The sequence below is a fragment of the Bos javanicus genome, chromosome 8 (genome assembly GCF_032452875.1).
Source record: "Bos javanicus breed banteng chromosome 8, ARS-OSU_banteng_1.0, whole genome shotgun sequence".
Lineage (NCBI taxonomy): Eukaryota > Metazoa > Chordata > Mammalia > Artiodactyla > Bovidae > Bos > Bos javanicus.
In genome coordinates this window covers 111,506,353-111,522,282 of record NC_083875.1, presented here as the reverse complement: position 1 = coordinate 111,522,282, position 15,930 = coordinate 111,506,353, and the positions used below count along the sequence as shown (strand labels likewise).

The following is a 15,930-nucleotide window of genomic DNA, read 5'->3' as shown; positions in this document are numbered from 1 at the left end:
ATGACCCCCCAGCGGTGTTTTGCTTGTATTTCTTACACCATCTGAATCACAGGTCGCCTCTTCTTAGAGTTGTTTGAGCGCTTCTGTTGTGTCCTCTGACAGTACGTTTTGTGAAGACTTTATTTTACTATATTCTTAACAACTCTCACATCACCCGGCAGGCAGGAGTAACTGGTCTTGAATCTGATAGAGAACCTTGAGCATAGGAGATGCCTATCGTCTAGTTGGCCTAGAGGCAGACCTGTGGCAAAGCTGGGGCCAAGAAGTGATTCTCAACAGAGAGAACTAAAAATGAAGCTGGATATGCAGTGAGTCTCCAGAGACTATGTCTTAAGAAGTCACCGAAGCCTTGACCTTTCTCTACATGAAAATTAAATCCTCTTCGGAAAATATCATAAAGTCAAAAGTCAGCCAAAATATGGAAGAAACTATTTGCAAGGCAAATTTTCTTAATTTACAAAGAGTTCATTAGGTCATTAATATAATCCCATAAAAGAAAGGTAAATGAGACAGGAAATTCACAGAGAAGAATACAAATCAATGAAAGATGTAAGAAAATATATCCACATTATTCCTATTTAAAGAAATACAAACAAGAAACGGTGAGTTTATTTTAAAAATCAGGTTGACAGTTTCCAGGGCTGGGATGATGCAGGGAGGTTGAAATGCTTCTTAACAGGGTCAAAGGTAGATGGTGCAGCATTTTGGGAAGGGAATTTTGCTCTTCCCATAAAAATTAACTCTGCACATTTTTAAATCATCATTCCCATAGCTAGAAATATCCCACAGATATACTCAGAAATAAATCCCACAGATATAATATACTCAGAAATAGAAACAAATGAGATATTCATCCTTTGGGGTTGGTTGATTAATTTATGCTTCATCCATACAATGGAAAACACTGCAGCTGTAAAAACAATAAGACAGACACGTGTGTACTGAGGTTGGGGGCTCCAGAATATTATATTAGGTGAAAAAAATCAAGGTGCAACTGGGCATATAATGTTCTGTATTTTGTATAAAAATATGTAGCAAGGGGCACACAAAAATAAAGAGTTTAGAATGGGGAAGGGGTAGTGCTGACCAAACAGAAGGGAAAGAGGATCCCAGCAGTGGTAGCCAGGGTGGTCAAGGCTTAGACCCAGCCCCTGAGTGATACTTATAACAGGAATCGGACCCAACCAGGAAGGTGAGAGGAGTTTGGGAGATTAAGGATGTATTTGACAATATCCTTCTTGCAGATGGTTGATTGCTATATTTATTTTCTTAACAATAGGAAAAAGAAGATGAAAAGCTTTATGAAGATAATGAAAGGAAGGTTTGTATCAACAGATTCTGTAGTTTTGTGTTTCCTGTTCTGAAGACATACCTAACAAGATAATCAAAGGATTCCCAAACCTTGTCAGGTGCTTGTTAGAATATAACATCTGCGTCTCCATCATCCACCATAGCTCTGTTCCCTAGAGGCAGAAAACCAACTCAGAGGAAAGGAAATGTGAAGACATTTCAAGCAGGTGGATGGATCTGCAGTAAAAGCAAATGAAAACAGAGGAGGGAAGACTCCTTTAGGGTCATGTATCAGGAGACGCCTCCCCCTACCCCGAGTTATCTGCCTTCAGGCACCCGGAGACACCCCCCTGGGTTGTCCAGGGAGCCAGGAATGCTCCACACTGTCAGGCTCAGGATGGACGTGTCCACAGGCTGGGGACATCAGGGGAGGAAGGGCTCCCAAACCACGAGGCTCACGGCCCCTGGGAAGGCAGGGCTCTGGCCGAGCAGCTGGCCCCCGTGGCGGGCGATGGCGCGTCCGGCTCCATGGCGTTCCTCTCCAGTAGCTGTGTCCTAGGTAGAGTCAAGGTCTCCTCGTTATTTGTTAAATGACTACATGATCATAATGATTTTCATCTGAGTACATAAGAATTTATTTACTTATTCCTAAGTTCGCTTAGTCTCCTCATCACTCCATAAAAAAAATACCTGAGCCATAAATAGTAGTACTTTGGGCCATAAATACTAATATTTGGGAAGGTACCTAATCAAAACCAGCACCTGGAAGCCACCTGAACTTTGACACACATCAGCTCATCCATCACTCACCCTGTGTGACCTTGGGAAGACCCCTTGACGTTTCAGAGTCTGTTTCCTCTGCTGCAAGTCTGTTGTTCAGAAGTTTATCACCAACTTAACCTCTGGGATTAGTGAATATGTGGATGAAATATGCTTGATGCTACGCTTTTTATGTATATGAGTAGAAATCGCCAATTGTGGGAGCGTCCTGACAGCTTCGGGGAGAGGGCGCACGTGAGCTGCAGTTCCTTGTGTGAACGTGTTTCTACAAGCAGCCGAGTCAGAGGGCACCAGACTCCAGTTTTGGTGTTTCTGTTAATTTGCAAGTGCCCTTTGTTAAGTAATTTTCCCTCTCTGAACCCCATTCGTTCAATCAACGATTATCGTACATTTACAGGTTTACTTTCCTTGAAAGAATCAATTGTGAGAGTGGATTTGAAAGTTCTTGAAAAGTATATTTATGTTTAAAATGAGGTTTATGCGATTTATGTTGAAGCTAAATAATGAAAGTACACGTTTTCCAGTTGGAAAGTGGGCACTGGGTTTTCCCTCTCTTAGCTCTCTCGTTAAAAGCAGTGTGATCGGTTTTATCCAGCATTCTGTCCTTTGGAATGTCCTTAGGGAAGACCCCTCAGTGACCAGCCTGTGCGGAAAAGATCACAGTGTGTGTTCGCCCTGATGTCCCCAAAAACTGAAGTCACATCCACTTGGCTTTCAGTGTCCGGTGATTCTCTGGGAAATTCACCATTCGTTTGGTGTAGGTGTTTCTTGCTCTTTTAATCAGAATGTTTAACCAAACACAGTGGATGAAGAATGCAGACCTTGAACATGTATAAACTGTGTCCTGAACACAATTTCACTTCCCTGAGCCCCAGCTTTTTTGTAAAGTTGGGAATTTCTAACCTGTGAAGTCAGTATGGAGATTAGAATTATTCTTAAAAAACCTGACACAGTGGGTTGAGAGTTAATTATAGCAGTCATTACTATTATTCTCCAGTCTCATTGTGGTTTCTAGCAGAGGTTTCAAGTCCTTGGAAGTGGGAATTTGACTTTATATTTTCATTTTTGTCAGCATCAGGCATATACAATGCCTTACTCATGCTGCTGCTGCTAAGTCGCTTCAGTCGTGTCCGACTCTGTGCAACCCCATAGACTGCAGCCCATTAGGATCCCCCATCCCTGGGATTCTCCAGGCAAGAACACGAGTGGGTTGCCATTTCATTTTCCAGTGCATGAAAGTGAAAGTGAAGTCGCTTAGTCATGTCCAACTCTTAGCGACCCCATGGACTGCAGCCTACCAGGCTCCTCTGTCCATGGGATTTTCCAGGCAAGAGTACTGGAGTGGGGTGCCATTGCATTCTCCATCCTTACTCATAGTTAGCATTAATTGTATTTTTAAATGGAATCTTCTATGCTATCTCATGTTTTAAAATTAATAATACTTTACAAAACTATAAAGAGTTGAGTGTTCTTGTAGAATTATTAGCAGATACTAATAAGAAAAAAGTGAAATCATTGAATTCCTGTTTAGAATCTGTTTTCACTTTTGTGTATATTCTTAAGACTATTTTCCGTTTATTTTTTTATGTAGCATATTAAAGGAACCATGACTCTGCTGATAATAGAAAAGTATTATTTTAACAAGTACTATGAGTCAGTATTGAGGATATTATCAGAATTTACTTTATTTTCCAATATACTTCAGAATGGTGATTTTATTTATTTGGAATAAATGCAAACATTTTGAGCAAAGCTGCCATTCACATAAAAAGAATACCCCGCCCCCACAAAATGACAGACCAATCAGGTGCTTGTATGGAGTCCTTCCAGAACAACATTGGTTTCACTTCTTGGGTATTGTCTTGGGTGTCACTTGTTTTGATCAGTTAATTTCACACCAGCAGTTTTACTTCTCTTTTAGTGGAATAAATGTTCTATTGATTTCTCACTGGATCTATATGTCATTATAAAGAAATATTAGTCTTAGGGAAGTACAGTCGACCCTTGAACTGCAGGGGCCTATTTACATGCGGGTCTGTTCAGTAGTAAATATCCCCCCACTGCAGGAGCCCCGTGCTGGTTTGCAGCTGCGGGTGTGGACCCCCGGACGGGGAGGGACCCCCTGTGCAGAGGGCCAACGACTAGTTACGCTCGGATTTTTATCTGCATCGGGACTGGCCCCCCGAGCCCCGCTCCAAGGGTCAACTCTAAATGGATAGTATAGTTTATCCAGTAATACATTAAAAATGGAAACTGAAGTTTAAAACTTTAAGTAGATGTGAAATCACTCTGATCCGTCCTGTATCGGCTGATAATAACTGAAACCAAACCCCGGCAGAGGGCACTCGGACGCTCTGGCCTGCAGGTCGGTGGTCTGGCTTGTTTCTGCTCCGTAGGACGTGATCAGAACACGTGACAATTCTTGACCGACAGGCATCCAGACTGGCTGCCACAGTGACACGTACTAGGTGCAAAGCATGAAAGGAGATAAGTGATAATTGTGAAAAGTTTCCCAAAGGCTTCAAAAATTAAGTATACTTGATAATAAGTGTGCTATCCATCACAAAACACTTCCTAGATAAGATTTTTAACACATATATTCATTGATTTATGAGATGTTTTATCACATAAAACATAGGAGATGTAGAGGTGCATTTTGTATGTTTTATGACAACATTATGTATGTGGGCTTCCCTGGTAGCTCAGCTGGTAGAGAATCCGCCTGCAATGCAGGAGACCCCCTTTGATCCCTGGGTTGGGAAGATCTCCTGGAAAAGGGAATGGCTACCCACTCCAGTATTCCGGCCTGGAGAATTCCATGCACTGTGTAGTCCATGGAGTCGCAAGGAGTCGGACACGACTGAGCGACTTTCAGTTTCACTGTGTATGATGAGATCAAGTTGAAGCCCCTTCAAATGTGTTAAAAGCAAGGCTGGACCAGACCTCAGAACCTCTGGAGCATTAAGTGCTGTCATCGTGATGGAAAAAGAGCAGATTTTGTCTGACTTGAACACATTTGCAATTTAGCCCATTGGAAAAGCAAAGTGAAACAGTCCCCAGCAACACGTAAATAGAGCTCACATCTACTTAAATTTATTCCTTGGGGCGTTGCTTGTTCTGTTAAAATCTTCATGTTTATGAATTGGAACATTTAGAACACAAGCCTAAACTGAGAATCTGCCGTCTGGGGTCTGATCTGACAAGGCAGCACGGAGGGTCATTTTGCCTGTAGGTTACTGCCCTAGGCTGGAATTAATGTAAGCTCGTCAAGGGCAAGGCTTGGATTCTGCACGTGCAATGGACTTTAGAGTTTGATCTTCTTGTCCAAAAATGTTCTGTTAATAGTGTTCTGTTAGCAGTGCTGAACTAGAAGCAGCCCAGGTGAGAAAAAGGGGCATCTTCGGGTGGCCTGGCCGTGCCTTTTGTGAGCGTGCAGTGTCGGCCTCGTGGAGGACGCTGGTGCTGGCTTCCCTCCCCGCATCCTCTCTTCCTTTCTGAGGAGGGCGGACCCCCATCCTTCCCCTGAAGAAATGTAACTTCTAAGTTTCCCCTTCTGGCCTGATCTTCCACTCTTTCCCTAAAGCCGTGTCTCTAATCAATTCATGAGGTACCTCTTCCAAGAAACTCATCAGTCACCCTTTTGGTCATTCCTTAACGCCCCTTTCTTTTGGCAATTATGCATACTATTTCACTCCTGTCATTTTTTCCCTGATTACCCCCAAGTTATCGCGTGTGTGCTTGCAAGGTTTTCAGCAGCTCTCTCTTGCATGCTGGCTTCTATTTTTCCTTCGAGGCGGCAGTTCCTTCCGTCGGGCCGTGACTTCTGCTCAGTCTTCTTCTCTGCCAAGGACCATGTGTTGTTCAAAACATTCTTAAAACAAGCCTGGGCCTCCTAGAACTAGAATCTGAGCTGAGAAAGATCGGGCCCTCTCATAGCTTTTAGTCTTCAGTGTCTTCCTGTGGTTGAAAAATGGAAAACTTCAAACCACTATGACTCTGGGTAGAGTCATAATAACAAGAAAATTGGAATAAAAATAGAACACTGTGGATAATTTTGGTGCAGTAGAGAACAGAAATTGTCTATCATTGATGAATGTTGAGTGCTTTTTTTTTTTTCAAAGAGTCATGTTCGGTTTTGCATTTTGGTTTTCTTGTTATTATGACTCCACAGTAAATAATGTTGTGGATCAAAACCTAGGATGAGGGGTTTTGAAAGAAATGTCGTGTGTAGCTCTGCCTCATGTGGGCTGCGTGGGCTGATGAGATCAGATCAGAAAAGTGACTTGATATGTTTGTAACTGTAAAATGAGAGATAAGACAGAAACACCTTTAAAAAATCAAGTAGCAGTTTCTCTCTATTGGCATAAATCACATATAAGTGATTGAATACACTTAAGTGCTGGGCCTAGAACGTGAGGCATTTCCCGTTGCCTGCAGCTACTGATGAAAACACCTTTGAAGCAGCTTGCTGAAATAAAATGCACACCGAATCCAAAACAGTAACTTACCCTTGTCATCTGCTTTATCAGGCAATCGGCAGAGGGATTTCATTTAATTCCCTTTGCCAGAAATGCCAATAAAGCTGGGGAGTGTTTGATCTCCCGTTGTCTCTGACTCAGGATTTTTGTGACCAAATGAATTGATTTTTGAAATTCGTTGCCTGCCAGTGTCTTTACCATTTTTTCCCTTGTATTATTTTATACCACTTTGTCACTACAGCTGAGTGTTTTATTCCTCCCCTAAGAGGCAAGGTGAGCACTGAGTGGCAGTGGAGTTTCAAAGGCTAAGTGTAAGTCACCAACGCTAATTGGGCTTTGGTGAACTAAAAGATTTAGAGAATTGCAGCTTCAGAAAAATAAAGCTTGGATTCCTCTATACATAGGAGATTCCTCTGGATTCAAGCAGAAAGAGAAATGTTCACTGTTGAATAAAAGTGCTTTATCTTCATCCCAGCTGCAGGCATATATTCTGTGAAATGCTCTGCATTATTGGGGCGGAGGTATTGAATTGATGTTTGATAACAAAACAGACACAGATGAACTGATCTGTCTTTTCACACAGTGGCTCCCTCCAAACACTTTTGTTGAGTTTATGCCACTGTTAGAAATGATGGTTAGGGCCCTGACTTACTTTTAATTATGAGAATTATTAGTATGTGGTCCATCTACAATGTTTCTGTAAGGGACCAAAAAACCTAGGGTTTAGACCTGTGTAAAGTAGACGGGGCCACACATATAATTTTTGGAAGCAAAAAGTAACATTTAAAATTTTCATTTCTGGAAAAGCTTTATTCGCTGCCTGTACCAACCACTTTCTGGAAAGATGCTTGAAGGTGAATTCAGAACTTAGCTGCCAGAAATTAATAGCCATATTTTGGAAGAAAAACTATCTTTTCCATGAGTAGTTTTAGTGGGAAGAAAATCAGAAACATGAAGAGGAGAGGGGCTGGAAGGTCCGCAGGAACGTTGAACTAACAAATGAGATTGTTTGGGGTGCTTTGTCTTGATCCCACGTATTTTCTGTGGTCCTGGCAGCTTTTCCCTGAGAGAGAGCTAAGATAAGAAATAGCCGGGTCCTTGGGATTCAAAGCTGAGGTTTACTGTTGAGCTCACACAGAGTTACTATCCATGAGACCGTGTAATAGTGGTTCAAGTCAAGGCATGTTTCTTATTTATTCATTTCCAGGGTTTGTCTATATTGATATTTGAAGGAGAGGAGTCTGTGGCAGGGCAAAAATCAGTTCTATAAGTAAAGGTCACATTTCTGTGACTCATTCTATGAGTAGGAAAAGACAGGCTATTTGGAAGTTGTAAAACATGAGAAAACGGGTTTCCACCTTACACTCAATACCGCACCTCACAAATTGGTGAGACCTACAGGCACAGAACACGTGTGCATGTCAGCAGTGTCTGTGTTGATCTGGATGCAGTGAAATGCCCTCCCAAGCATCCGTCCCACCATCCTCAGTGTTGGAAGCCCGTGTGACAGTTAGTGTTCTCTATCAGCACCATCCAAACACACATCACAAAGTCCACACACTCGTACCTGGTAAATAAACCTGCGTTAGACCAGCCACTGACTTTCCCGTTCTAGCCGTCTGTCTGCGGAATATACTGGGTCTAAAGACCCTGATGCTGGGAAAGATTGAGGGCAGGAGGAGAAGGGGACGACAGAGGATGAGATGGTTGGATGGCATCACTGGCTCAATGGACATGAGTTTGAGTAAACCCCGGAGTTGGTGATGGACAGGGAGGCCTGACGTGCTGCAGTCCATGGGGTCGCAAAGAGTCGGACACTACTGAGTGACTGAACTGAACTGTTGGAACCTTCAAATGCTGGTTGAGAGGCTCCCCACTCCACAATGATCATTCTCCAGTCTTTCCTTCCACTGAGGAGGAAATAGAAACATCTCTTTGCTTCTTTCAATACCATACTGTTTGGTAATTTCCCTATCACAGTGGAAACATCTTACAGCAATTTCCAGTCGCCAGTGAGGAAGCGCCACGAGCTCAGCGTCTGTTCAGGTTTAGGAGACCCTGCGGTGTTCAGGCGCAGGAAGATGCTCTAAGATGCGGACTTGTCACCCGATTCATGAGTCGCCGCTCTGCCGAGTCTGGCCCGGAGACTGCAGGCTTGGGGAGGGGGAGCTAGTGGGTGGGAAGAGGGTTAGGCTTGTTTTGTTCTTAAATGCACTTATTTATTCATCCGTGTCAGGTCTGTGGGGCTTCCCAGGCGGCACTAGTGAGAAAGAACCTGCCTGCCAAGCAGAAGATGTAAGAGACGTAGGCTCAACCCCTGGCTCGGGAACCCCCGGAGAAGGAAACCACAGCCCACTTCAGTGCTCCTGGCTGGAGCGTCCCATGGACAGAGGAGCCTGGTGGGCTACAGTTCTGCAGTGCAGACTCGGACACAACTGCAGCGACTTCGCACGTGCACGCAGCGGGCCTTACGTGCGGCGCGAGGGGTCTCCACTCCGTCACTCGGCATCTTGGCCGTGGGGCCGGGTTCTCAGCTGTGGCGCCTGGGCTCTGGGGCGCGAGAGCTAGTGGCCGTAGCGTGCGGACTCCTGCGTGTGGGGTCTTAGTTCCTTGACCAGGCAGTGAACCCACGTCCCTGAATTGGAAGGCGGATTCTTAACCACCAGACAACCAGGGAAGTACTTAGAACTGTATTTTTAGTGCAAGGTTTCTCTTCTTGCTTGCTATATATGAGAATGTGTAATTAAAAATAAAGAATCAGATTTAAAAAGTAACAAAAAGCTGTCTTGATCGGTGAAGCTGGTGACTTCTTTTTCCTAATTCTAGTTCGGAAATTCTCCTTACAAATGGTGAGCTTGAAAACTGCGACTGAGTTTATTTTCAGTCTTGGAGATGTGATGTGTAAAGTGGTAATGGACTCGGGGCTCCACTATTCGACTTAACGCACAAGCATCTATTGTTTGTAATATGCTGAGTGAATTAAGTGGTCCTGTACCAGATTTTGATTTGATTTGGTACTTTAGGCTGGTGGTTCTCAAACTTATTCTCAGGACCCCTTGATATGCTTCAATAATTGGGGTCTGCAAAGACCCGTGTTTACATGGGTTACATCTGGTAGGAGTTACTATACTGCGGTCCCACCAACAGTGTGTGAGGGTCTCTTTTCTCCAGAGCCTTACCAAAACGTGTTATTTATTGTCTTTTTGGCGTTAGCCATGCTGACAGCTGTGAGGTGGTATTTCACTGTGATTTTGGTGTTCATTTCCCCGGTGACTAGCGATGCTGAGCATCTTCACGGGTCTGTTGGCAGTTGCTCCTGTTTTGACCATTGGTGTTCCTTCAGCTTGGTTCCTGTGTTCCTTTGACATGTCCCTTTGATGAGTTTTGTTAAGAACTCTTTGTTTCTATTGCTGCAGGTGTCTCCTTGCTCATCTTGTGCTGTCTGCCTTGGCATCCCGTTTATCTAAGGAGCCCTGGTTGTATGCCCTCACGCTCGGGGGCACTCTCTGAGACTCCTGGCTGAAATCCGCTTGCCCTCCGTCCGGCTCTCTTCCTCCTGGCCTCTGCTCCAGGGAAGCCGGCACTCTGTCCTTTCTCTCCTGGAGGAGTCTGTCTGTCCTGAGATTCCAGCCTGGTTGTTGCCCTGTGATTCCACGTCTCCCATGAGTTCATGGTTGTAATTCTGTGGATGATCTGACTTTTTCTTGTTGTTAGGACGGGAGCGATTCTCTTTGCAGCTCTTTACATTCCAAGGTGAAGCCGGGCCATTCTGATGTGGGGGATGTTTGAAAGGACAGGATGGTCATGGAAAGCAGTTACACTTGGGAATTAGTGTGAACTGGGTCCATAGGTACTGGTCTCCAGTATGGAGTCCAACAGAGAAGGGCTGGACCCTGAAGCTGGACTACGGGAACTTATCTGGTCCAGGGTGACCTGTGGGCTTCCTTGATCTGGTCATGGGCCAGAGCAAGGCCGGCCCATGCTGGGCCGTGGAGAGGTGGGCGGCCTTCCAGCACAGGCTGTGTGGTTTGGCAGTCACTGTTTTGTGTGTGTCACAACCTCTGGCGGGCTGAGCTTTGTTGCAAACGTCAGTTCTCAGCATCCAGTTGTAGCTGAATGTTCCAGTCCCAAGGGCTCTTGCTTATGTTCAGAGAACAAAGTTTCAGCTGCTAACACTGACGGTTTCTATTTCAGGAAGACAATTCACGAATGTCTTTTAAGAAAAAGTTTCCCTTAAGACACAACACAAAGAAAAAAGGTATGTCATGTAGATGCTGAAGAAATAGAAATGTGTATATTCTGTAATAATTCAGCCATGCGCGGGGATGCTGTAAGACCCTGTTAGAAACAGCTAGTCAGATTTGTCTCCTGAAACATAGTTAAAATATGCATGAAACACTCAACAGAGCAAAGGTCTCATGTCCTGCCCCCATAAAGCCTCATAATAATACCACCACCAAATTAGAAATTCCTTTTATAATTTCTTCCATACCTATTCATTAATGATCATAAAGGTTTATATTTGTAGTTTTAAAAGCAGTTTACAATAGATTTTCCTGTCCACGCCTTCTAGTATAACGTATCAACCATGAGGAGCAGGAAATGATGTATCACAGTATTAAATGATGCAGTGTGTTGCAGACTGTGAGGATGGATGTGTTCGTAACCACTTGTCTTTTATCATGTAAGCTAGGTATTTTATGGAGGAGGAAACTGAGGCATAGACAGGGAGCATGCTTCCTAGGGTTGCCCTGGTGAACTTCCTAGGTTCCTGAACTTGTAACGCTGTAGCCAGAACTCACTCCAGGGTGTGTCTTCCTTTTTTTTGTTTTTTTAAGTCATTATTGAATTTGTTACAATATTGCTTCTGTTTTAGGGTTTTGGTTTTCTGGCCTCAAGGCATGCAGGATTTTAGTTCCCTGACCAGGGATCCAACCCACACCCCCAGCAACGGCAGGCGAAGTCTTAACCACGAAGTCTTAACCACTGGACACCCGGGGAGTCCTCAGACGTGTGCCTCACGTCTGGGGTGGGGGTGGAGCCCTACAGTTCACCCCGGGGCTTGAACGCGGCTCAGATCGCCAGCAGCAGCTCTTTCAGTTGTATGCTCTTTCAGTTCAGTTCAGTCGCTCAGTCACGTTTGACTCTTTGCGACCCCATGGACTGCAGCACGCCAGGCCTCCCTGTCCATCACCAACTCCCGGAGCTTGTTCAAACTCGTGTCCATCGAGTCGGTGATGCCATCCAGCCATCTCATCCTCTGTCATCCCCTTCTCCTCCTCCCTCAATCTTTCCCAGCATCAGGGTCTTTTCCAATGAGTCAGTTCTTCGCATGAGGTGGCCAAACAAAGTATTGGCGTTTCAGCCTCAGCATCAGTCCTTCCCGTGAACACTCAGGACTGACTTCCTTCAGGAAGGACTAACTTTCCTTTAGGACTGTACGTGCTTCCGGAGCACGTCATTCCCCCTACAAAGCACCTGCAGGCTCTGTCCTTGAGGTGTGGTGATTGAATCCTGTGAGACAATCGTGTCCTGTGAAAGGAGCCGGTAGCCAGGATTATCCAGGACTGTTGCTCCCCCGCCCTTCCCCGTGGGCTCCGTGTGTGGGGACCTGTGGTGGTTCCCCGTGGGAAGGTGGAGGAGGCGTGTTTGCCACGGGAGGGGTTGAAGAGGTCCCCGGTAGCTCGTACGGAGGCGGGTCAGCCCGCAGTCCCTTCTGGCGGGCAGGGGATCACCCGTCACATCTCAACAGCCGACTTCCTTTAGCGTTTATACGTGGTAAAACCTGGCGCCTGTGATGGTAAAGGATCTGCCTGCCAGGCAGGAGACCTGGGCTTGACCCCTGAGTCAGCAGGATTCACCAGAGGAGGAAATGGCAACCCACTCCAGTATTCTTGCCTGGAGAATCCCATGGACAGAGGAGCCTGGTGGGCCACAGTCCACGAGGGTTGCAAAGAGTCAGACTCGACTGAACGATGAACACTAAACGCGGATTAAACCAACCCCGGGGGAGCCCTTGAAGGGAAAAGAGAGCTGAAGGAACAGTTGGAAGATTTCCCGTGGAAAAGGTGAGCATGGAGTCTTGTCAGGCCCCAAGAGGCAGAGCCGCCAGGAGTCGGAGGGTCCCTAGCTAGGCTGGGTCAGGGGAGGGGCGGTGGTTTCAGGCTCCAAGACAGCAGAGTTTGTTGTGCGACCTTCCATGCTATTTCTCACCTATATCCTGGAGGAGCGACAGATCCAGGGAGACAGGGCTCCTCAATCTGACCCTGTGTTGTGATGTTTTGGGTTTCAATTTTAAAATTCCATTGTAATTGTCAGTATCTCCACAATCAAAATCTTTCAACCATGATTTCCACTGAATGTGGGGGAATGTCTGCCTTTCCATTTTCTACTCTTCTTGGTAACTTAAGAGAAAAGTCCTCATTCATAAATGCCGGTAAAGTGATCAGAGAAGATATTCTGTTTTCAAGAAGAGAGGTTTTTATAAAGTGGACCCTAGGTCTTAAAAGGTGGAGGTAGCATTTACTCTACAGGAGAGCTGACAGCCACATGGGCCCCAGGTCACCGCCTAGCGGCCAGAAAGAAACCTGCTGAGCATCACAAATAAGCGTGTCCTTGCAGTTTAAGGGACGTCCCTTAGCTCAAATGGTAAAGAATCTGCCTGCAATGCAAGAGACCAGGGTTCGATCCCCAGGTCAGGAAGATCCTCTGGAGAAGGGAATGGCAACCCACTTCAGTAATCTTGCCTAGAGAATCCCATGGACAGGGAGCCTGGAGGGCTGCAGTTCTTAGGGTTGCAAAGAGTCAGCCACAGCCAAGTGACTCACACACGCCTGCAGTTTAGGGTGTGTCTAAGCCCCTGCTTCTCCTCCTTGCTATTCGATTTTCCACAGAAGGATGCTCACGAGGTGACAGTTCACCCCAGAGAGGCATCTCCATGGACAGAGTCCACCCCATCACCCCTTCCAGTCTCTCGGTGCCCTTTCCATGCAGTCAAGGACCTGTGTACTTGAAAAAAAACCCCATTAAATGCTGTCGGCTTTTATGGAGCCTTAAGTATATAAAATGTGTATTGAACCATCTGCTGTAACAATAATTTTAAAACATGCATGGATCCCACAATTCCTACACAGACATCTCCTACTGATTATTATTTTCGTTTTAACCACCTTGCCAGGTGACGATTGTCATTTTACAGAGGAGGCATCAGAGTGATTGCCTGTCTTGTCCTTGGTGGCAGAGGTGATAGTGGGAACAGCGGGGGTTCAAGCAGCTCCACCCGCTTCCCCCTCCCCACTCTTGCTGGGGAGGTGCTGAGCTGGGTGCGGTGGGGGCAGTGAGCTGGGTCTGGGGGGTGGTGAGCTGGGTCGTGACTGTGGCCGCAGAAGTGGGGCTTAGGGTAGGCTTGTCCATAATGCCAGTCCTGAGCCCCCGATGAGGGGGCTGTGAGTGATGTCAGGACCACCCTTCCCCCCCACCCCCCAGTTTGTTTGCAAGTGCCTCTGGGCTCTACCTGGGAGCTCCGAGGTTCAAGGACAGCCTCAGAGACCTCTGGGAGGTGTTTCACCCATGCACAGAGCTGCAGGAGATCGCTGTGGCCCCACACTAAGCTTTGTGTAGGGGAAGGGAGTGAGCCTGTTTCGCGCCTCCCTTGGACGGCGCTGCCTTCCCTCCTGAGCGCTCGTGGCTGTTGGCGCCCATCCTTGCTGTCGGCTCCTGTCATCCGTGCTTCAGAAGCCTCGGAAGCTTGCCGGCTGCCACGCTGTTTCCAAAGCGCGCGGGCCTCACCTTTTGGGAGAGTTTGCAAGTTTCATTTTTCTAGGACACTAAGGCAGTTTTAAGTCCCTGAAGTTTAATTCAAAGCAGTAATACCTCTTCTCACTAAGAATAACTTTTGGCTGTGCTCCACTGCAGTTATTTTTGTTTGTTTTTGAGAACTGGGAAGTGGAAAAGGAATCAAAATCAATCAGAAAAAAATCAATTTTTTCCCCTCCGTGATTTCCACCTGCGCTTCTCTGCTTCGGAGCTCGCAGTTCCTGGGGCAGAGTCCCAGGAGCAGCACCATGCTGCCCAGGCCCCAGGCGGCCTGGCTTCTGAATCCCTTTTTGCACAAGTGGTCTCCTGGCTGTTTGGTTCCCTCGGATGCTGTGAGCTGGAGAACCACGAGCTGTAGCTGGGCCAGGCCAGATGCTCACTCTGCTTAAAGGCTTCATTAGAGGCCTTTTTTTGGGGGGGGGGGGCGTGGAGGCTGTGGTTTTAGTCAATCGGGCAATTTAGAAATGGTTAAAGATGAATTTTCGACATTTAAAAAAGATCGATTAGCTTGGTTCTGTGATGACCTGTTATTGATTATCATTCAAAGAGCTGCTAACAGTTGGTGAGAGTTTGGGTCCAGGAGACCCAGGAGACAGGATCCTCTGGGTGGAGGTGGGGACATAGACCCCCATAGACCCCACTGCCAGGCCTTTTTTAAAAAGGCCTTATTGAATTTGTTACAGCGTGTTGTTGTCCAGTCGCTCCGTCATGTCCGACTCTTTGCGACACCAGGCTTGCTTCCGTTTTATGTTTTGACGTTTTGGCCTCCGGGCACGTGGGATCTTAGCCCCCTGACCGGGGATCGAACCCACACCGCTTGCAGTGGAAGGCGAAGTCTCAACCCCTGGACCACCAGGGACCCCCCGCCTGGCTGTGTGATTAACACGGCTCTAGCGTAAACCCCACGTTGCTGTGCTGTGATTTCCTGAGTGCTCTTTCGACACTGCTTTATTTAGTGGGAACAGTCCGCTCAAACAAAATGAATCATCCAGGTTTATTCTTTACTTCTCATGCTTCTCATGTCTTGTCCCTGGGTAAAGCTCGGGGACGTCCCTGCCGTGTGTGGTCCTCATTGGAGCGACCTTGAGCAGAAGGGGACTCTCTGGGTTTCGGGGCTCTCAGCCCTCACGTCCTCCCACTCCAGAGTGACCCCTTCCGCCGCCTCCTCTTGCTACCGGGTGGCCGGTGGATAAGCCTCTGCTCTCAGGAGCTGTCATCAGTTACTCACTGCACACAGTGAGGTTAAAGCGCTGACTTGGCTTTCCTTGTGGGTGGAGCCACCTTTTCTTTGAAGACTCTGGCTATTAGTAAGCAGCTGTGGGGGTCCAGTGAGTGAAGCAAAAGTCACTCAGTTGTGTCCGACTCTTTGCGACCCCATGGACTTAGTCCATGGAATTCTCCAGGCCAGAATACTGGAGTGGGTAGTCTTTCCCTTCTTCAGGGGATCTTCCCAACCCAGGGGTTGAACCCAGGGATTGAATCCTGCATTGCAGGCGGATTTTTTTACCAGCTGAGCCACAGGGAAGCCTGAGTTCTAAATTCCGTTGCTCTGTCTTCCCGCGTAGGC

At 46.5% G+C, this 15,930-nt stretch overlaps 1 protein-coding gene across 3 annotated transcripts in view; it reads left to right on the top strand.

The window, feature by feature from the left end:
* DCDC2C (doublecortin domain containing 2C) overlaps positions 1 to 15,930 on the top strand; it is a 68,917-nt gene that overhangs the window by 46,425 nt on the left and 6,562 nt on the right. The window contains exons 10-11 of one of the 3 annotated variants that reach the window (XM_061426706.1): positions 1,280 to 1,321; positions 10,743 to 10,806. In XM_061426706.1, the coding sequence (XP_061282690.1) occupies positions 1,280 to 1,321; positions 10,743 to 10,806 (106 nt within the window). The remainder of the gene's footprint in view (positions 1 to 1,279; positions 1,322 to 10,742; positions 10,807 to 15,930) is intronic. The other 2 variants (XM_061426707.1, XM_061426708.1) reach the window with 2 other exon arrangements.